Source organism: Dacryopinax primogenitus, assembly GCF_000292625.1.
Source record: "Dacryopinax primogenitus strain DJM-731 SS1 chromosome Unknown DACRYscaffold_5, whole genome shotgun sequence".
NCBI classification, from domain to species: Eukaryota; Fungi; Basidiomycota; class Dacrymycetes; order Dacrymycetales; family Dacrymycetaceae; genus Dacryopinax; species Dacryopinax primogenitus.
The window spans coordinates 919,963-926,864 of NW_024467202.1; the positions used below are offsets into that span (position 1 = coordinate 919,963).

Sequence of the window (6,902 nt, forward strand, 5' to 3'; positions counted from 1 at the left end):
TGCTAAAAAGGCTATTGCAGATTTCCATAGGCTTTACCCCTCTGCTCCCAGAAAGAATTTCAGCCATCACCTTTGATAGGCTTGACTTCCAACCACTCATTAACTATACTATATCTGGAAAGAAGAAGGGAAAAGCAGAAGAAGGAGTATCAACATGCTGGGACAGCATGTCTAGAAGGGGGGGTGATGTCAGGGCACCAGCTCATTGCTTGGTCAAGAGACATGACTAAGCCTTTATGACATGGAAGTAGCTGGTATGCCTTGGCATGTGCTGGAACCTGCTGGAAGGATTGGATGGTCAGGTGACCTGCTGTGCATGGCTGTGCATGACCTCATATGACCTCATCCTTGGTCATATGACCTGATCACCTGACTAGGGTGAGTAAGCAAGATGTTCTAGCAGGTTCCACCACAGAGGTATAAATATAAGGCCTACTCTGCCTGGAGACTGTCTCTTCAGACTTGGTCTCTTAGGATCATCCACAGGTACCTATACTGTAGATAGGTCTTAGTCATCAGGTCTACTCCACTTCCTTGTTGCCTGCTTAGACTCTTGGCACTCTTAGGTGAGCAGACTCAGTCAGCCTGTGTTGCCCTAACAATCACCTATTACAGCAGCACTTCGGCAAACTCCTGTACATTATCCAAGTGGCAGAGTTTCAGAAATGTGGCCTACCCCATGCACATATAGTTTTCAAGGTACGCCATGCCTGTATAGGTATTTGTTTAATGGAAGCCTATATTGCTAGGTCCACCCTGAGCTCCCACCAGATCAGATAGATTGCATAATCAGTGGTCACATTCTGGAAGAACCCCAACTAGCAGCCAAGATTGAATGGTGGATGTCACACCCAAGAGACCATCTTGGCCCAGACACATACCATCAATGTAATCATGATGGGAAATGCATCTATAACTTCCCCCAACCACTTGCTGACCATACCTGGATCAACAAAGAAGGTCATGCAGTGTACAAGTGCTTCACTGAGAGGGACCAATGGATTTCATCACACATGCCTCTATTCATTGATGAGCTTGATTGCCATGTCCATGCTGATATTGTCAGTTCAGCACATGTCTTATCTACCTTTACAAGTATCTCTATAAAGGCCCAGACAACACAATGTTCAATATTCTGGATCCAAACTGTCCTCCTAGGGATGAGGTCAATGACTATGTTAAAGGTCAATACCTCTCAGCCTGTGAGGCTTCTTGGAGAATTTTTGGCTTTCCTATATCAAAACACATCCCTGGCATCACACAACTCTCTGTACATCTAGAAGGAGAAAACTATGGCCAATTATATCGACACAATGGTGGTCAGTCAACAGCCTCAACACTACTTTGATACTTTGCATGTCCACGCCATCCAGCCCTACTCCCTTTGCTATATGCAGAATACTTTTCAAGATATATCTTGGATGCATGGAAAGGAGACCTCCCTCCTGGTGCATTCCTTGAAGAAGTGCAGCCAGGAATGCCACAGAAAGTGATCAAATGAAGAACCACAGAACACCATGCCTGTTTGCAAAGCATCTCACCATCTTTGGGGGATGTCTTCTACCTTCAGTGTTTACTCCAACACAAGGCCGCAAAAAGCCATGAAGAGCTATACTGGGTGAATGGTGTTCGATATCCTTCATATGTGGAGGCAGCATGTGCCCAAGGCCTCTTTGATAATGATAATGAAGGACACTATGCTTTACCAGAGGCTGTTGCAGATCTTTGTACTCCAGCACAACTATGCTTTCTCTTTGCATGTGTGGTTCTGGAAGGGTATCCTGCTCCACCCTTATGGGATACATTTTGAGAGGATCTCTCAGCTGATTTTCTTTGGCACCTCCCACAACCTGTCACAGCATATAACCAGGCTCTTCTTTCTATTGGAGGTATTTTTGCTGATGTAGGAAAGGATCTATCATATTATGGGCTCCTGCAGCCTGCAAGGCACTCAGTGGAGCTCACCCAAGAACTTGCTGCATTTGCAGGTCAGGAGCTGTGGTTGGCTGAGGCTGCTTGCATTGGCTATGCACAGCTGACAGAAGAACAACATGTGGTATATGATGAACTTTGTGCATCTCTACTCACAGCGCAACATCAAGACCATGCATTTGGCCCCTACTTTCTTGAAGGCAAACCAGGACAAGGCAAGACATTTTTGGTGGACACACTCTTGGCCTGGCTCAGGAGCAATGGACACATTGTTTTGGTGGTTGCATCAACAGGCATTGCAGCTACCATTTATGAGCATGGCCAGACAGTGCATTCTCTCTTCTGCATTCCAGTGAAAGACATTCATGTCTCTCTTCATTCACAATTGCAGTGTTCTCATCTTTACTACTAGGACCACATTGGTATTCTCTCTGAGATCTGAATACCCTTTGGACAGGCAGATCTTATTCATGCTGCCAGCTTAATTGTTTTTGATGAGATGCCAGGTGCCAATAAAACAACAGTGGAAGCTATTGACATGGTTTGTTGTTGTATTACAAGCTGTGATGTCCCTTTTGGTGGTCTTCCATTTCTTGGCCTTGGAGACTTCTGTCAGCTAGCACCAGTGGTCAAGGGAACAGGTGAAACAGCAGCCCTACAAGCCTCTATTCTCTCCAGCCCACTCTGGCCTATGTTTAAGATTTGCTGCCTCCATGCACCAGTGTGCAATAGAGATGACCCAGAATTTTCAGCCTTTGTGGATTATATTGGAGAAGACACCTCTGGAGAACAAGTCAGGCTCCCTCTACTTCAACCAGTATCTAACCTTGACATGGTCCTTGACTTTTTGTATCCACCACACATTCTGCAAGACCCTGTCCAGTGTTTAAGTCAAGCATTTCTCAGCCCCCATAATGCAACAGTGGATACATTCAATGCACAGACATTGGAGTTGCTGCAATCAGATGAAGGTGCATCTTCTGACTCAAAGCAAAAAAAAAAGAACACTCACAACTTTTGCTTGACTCAATCAAAGATGGAGAAGCCCTGGATCTGGATAATGAAGAACAAATGCCTGAATACTTAAACATGCTCACCATGCCAGGGATTCCTCTGCATGCCCTCACATTCAAAGTGGGGGCAATTTGCCTGCTCATGAGGAACCTGTCAGTGGCAAAGTGCTTGGTCAAGAATGCCAGAGTAGTTCTTGAAAAACTCAATCAACACTTTGTTCAGGTACGACTGCTAGCACCTAATGATGAGCTGAGCAGAGAGCTCTTCTGTATTCCCCACATCCATTTTGCATTTCAACCACAACATTCAAGCTGGACAGTGATTTGCACACAACTGCCACTTCATCTTGCTTATGCAACTACTTTTCATAGCTGTCAAGGGCTCACTCTTGATAAGACAGTACTAGACTGTTGCACTGATGTCTTCTCTCATGGCCAGCTATATACTGCATTGACCCATGTGCATACATGAGCTGATAGCCTAATTTTGTTCCCCAAAATTGAGACTTCACAGTTGCAAACATTCAGAGCAGTCAACTCATGTTGCCCTTTGTACCTATATAGCATATGGAATTTAGCTGCACACACATGTTCCTTCACTGCCTTGCTTGTGCACAGCACACTCTAAATTAGGGTCCTTGTAATTAAGTATTACCTTTTTCGGACGCGTCCGCGATCCGTACCACGCGTCGACCGCGTGATATGACGTGTCACCCTCACCGCGTCCCTTCCCTGATGCAATACCACTTCTGACACGGCATCTCCTGCACATATACTGACGAGGGAGCAAAGCAGGATCAACCTTGTATCTCAACCATCGATTCATCACTGCGTGACAGTGGCAAAAGCTCATACCCGATTACCTCGACGCAACCTGTCCTGCTCTTTATGGATACATCTTGCCTCCGAGCTCCATCTAGCTAATTATGATCATTCTTGGGTGCTTGCCTGACGTGACGCCATGTCGAACGCACTATGATACTATATCTCCCCAACGGGAACAGGCTGCAGGACGCGCAGAGCATACAGGCTTGTCGGTGAGTATATGATCACCCATTGGCGTGGTTGTGCCGCTCAAACCACACAACTTGAAGGCTACGACCACCTCTCCTCCGCCGACCACCGTTCCACCACACCAACAACAAAAACAAAACATGGCGCGCCTCTTCCGTTGCTCTCTGGGTGTAAATCTTCACAAAGGAGCAAGTGAGAGCTCCTGGAGAAACGAAGACAGAAGATATCCCCTCTTGCTGGCGGTCGTGTGAGCCACAACGGAAGATCCAGCTCGCTATCGTATCGGGAACCCGTTTAAAAAGGTGGAAACTCCGTAGAGTGAAAGGACACGCCGACCTGGAGAGTGTCTGGTTGGAACATGAAAGAGGTGAACGAGCAGGAAGGAGCAATGGCCAGAATGCAGGAATGGGTGTCGTGATTGAACCAGTACGAGGGCTCTTCGTGTTGTGGCCTAAGTACTGATCAAGAGTAGCTTGTATACGCGTTTCGCCGTTCTGGGGATGTCGCTTGTCAGGGGTCAACCTACGTTTTCTGGGCCTTTGCGTTGGGCCTTTGCGTTTCGCACGATCCCCACCCTCACGCCCACCCGTATCCGTATCTTCCGCTTCTTGCGACTCTCCCGGGGTCAATGTCTCCTAGATGAATCTCGCCGCCGTGATGGAAAACATCCTGCCGTCCATCCTCCTCACTTGGGTATTAACCCTATCTCAGAGGCGACTGCGCAAGCTTGAGCAGCGCTTTCGCAGAAAGCAGTTTGGTGAGACTCCTCCGAACGGCCGAGGGATGAAAGCAGTCGACTTCACCCCACTCTTGATACCTCTCTCTCCTTCCCGATTCAAAGCCTTCTCCGCAGAGAACGCGTATCACGGCCCTCTACCTTGCACATAACCTCAAACCGGACCTCGACAGATATTCAAGTGGTGTTTACACCAGCCATCGTTTAGGGTGGTTTTGACCATGGCGAAAGCAAGGGACTGGAAGGGTCGGATGGCGATATAGAGGGGTGTCTCGAGTCTGGGTCGAGGAAGATGGTATGGCCCGTTGGAGAACGTGGTGTAATTCGACAGGTGTGTGATGAGGATATCGCACTGTGACACTCTGTGTGGTTCTGAGGAATGCACCTTTTGTAGGATCAGACTGGCTCAGCCTGAGCGTCATCAACAAACCCAAGTTGCTCCTTTGTTCAGCATCACTCAGACAAGTGAAGGTGACCACGGTCTTGGCCCTGTGGAAGTGACAACAACAGCTGGGCCTTGTTCACTGCACACCTGTCTCTACACCGTCCATGTCCAAAGGCCATAAGAACACTGACCACTCATGTGGCCGCCTTAAGTGTGGTACCAGTGGCACATCTGCCCTTCTCTTTGTGGCCGACACATCTCTTCTGCTGTGAGTGTGCTCAGCAGCCATATAAATAGTGACCTGGAAATGACCTGCCTTCTCTCAGCCGCATCTTTAACCCACCCCAGAAGGACTCTCATGCCTGGCGCACTGACACTCCTCCATAACCCATCGGATCGGGACAGCCCTGATTGTTTGAATGGGGCTCCCCGCGACGTCTGGCACCACCTGTTCACTCTGTGCTTCGATCAAGACCAGGAAGACGGCGTTCTCAATTTGATGTTCACGTGTCGGTACCTGCATGAAATCGGCGTCAAGTTTCTGTATTCTCAAGTGAACATGTTCCCCAGCCAGCATGGGACATTGCTTCAATACAACAACAGCAAATCCCTCAATGTGTCCGACTATTTGCTCAAGCACCGCGATGTGATGAGAGATGTCAAACTCCTCTGCGCCTTGGAGCCGTTTCTTCCTCGATTCAGTTTTGTGTCAACTCTTCCATTCCTGCGCAGTTTGACCCTTGTTCGCCTCAAGATCACCGAAGATGTTCACAGCTTGCTCCTCGACATTCCCATTTTTTCATCTATCTGTTTCCGCCGTTGCTCGATTGGACCTGGTAGCAAGCTATCCGAAATGCCTGTCCGAACCCATGCGGGCCTCCAATGCCTAGAAATCTACAGGATGATTGTCCGGACCCAAATCCCTTTCGCAACCGGTGCCAGGGACATCGCACTCCAAGAGTATCTGCCATTTTGGTCCGCATGGCTTGGTCCTTCTCTTCAAGCCATCGATTTTGAAGAACCTATCATTTTTGGATATGGCCGTAAGCGCAATGCTCAGTTCGGATATCTGGATTCTTTGGAGCCCTTGTTTGCAGTAATGCCAACCACGATCATGCATATGCGGTTTACAAAAGCGATCTAGCTCTCTGCGGTCCTGGTAGGCCCCCTGGCAGGCCTTCTTGCCAAGTCGACGACAACAGCGAACCAGCACTCTGAGGCCCTGGCAGGCCTTCTTGCCAAGTTGATAAACTTGCGTACGCTCACGTTCAGTGGACATCTCCCTGGTCTTCCCGCTGCTCTTAGCCGACCAAACTGGAGCGGTCTGTCAAATCTCACTCGGGTTTTTGGAACATCTAGGAACCATTTGTCCTCTAACCTGTGCGGCACTTCAATCTATCGGTGTCATCCTCCATGATGAAAAGCCTACCGCTGAGGTGGTTATGCGGGGTTGTGCGAGCAATTCCAAGGTACTGGAGAGTTTCATCACCTGAAGGAACGATATTGACACTGATAAACTTGTGCCCTTTTGTAGTTCGTCCACCGTTGCTTTGAGCATGCACAAATGGAGGAAATCAAGGTTCATGTAAAAGATTTCGAGTGGTGTCAAACGGTTGGTCGCTGTCAATGGCTGTGAGCAGCTCTAACTAGATGTACTAGAGCGCTCAGATGTTCGATGAGACTGTCCTGGAACCGGAGCTCGACGGCGCTATCACGGTCTCGGAACCCCAACCCGATGGCAAGCCCAAACCGAAGAAGAAATACGACGTGAAAATGTCGACGGTGCCACTCTTCGCTCACGAACGGATTCCGAACAATCGCC

The 6,902-nt window shown here is 48.4% G+C and overlaps 1 protein-coding gene across 1 annotated transcript; it reads left to right on the forward strand.

Annotated features, from left to right (window-relative positions):
- Positions 1–5,217: 5,217 nt before the first annotated feature.
- Positions 5,218–6,224, forward strand: DACRYDRAFT_115087 (uncharacterized protein; the record flags this gene model as incomplete). Its single annotated transcript, XM_040769933.1, has 2 exons — positions 5,218–5,348; positions 5,407–6,224. The coding sequence occupies exon 2, from the start codon at positions 5,439–5,441 to the stop codon at positions 6,222–6,224; it is 786 nt and encodes a 261-aa protein (XP_040630647.1). The 5' UTR covers positions 5,218–5,348; positions 5,407–5,438.
- Positions 6,225–6,902: the final 678 nt, after the last annotated feature.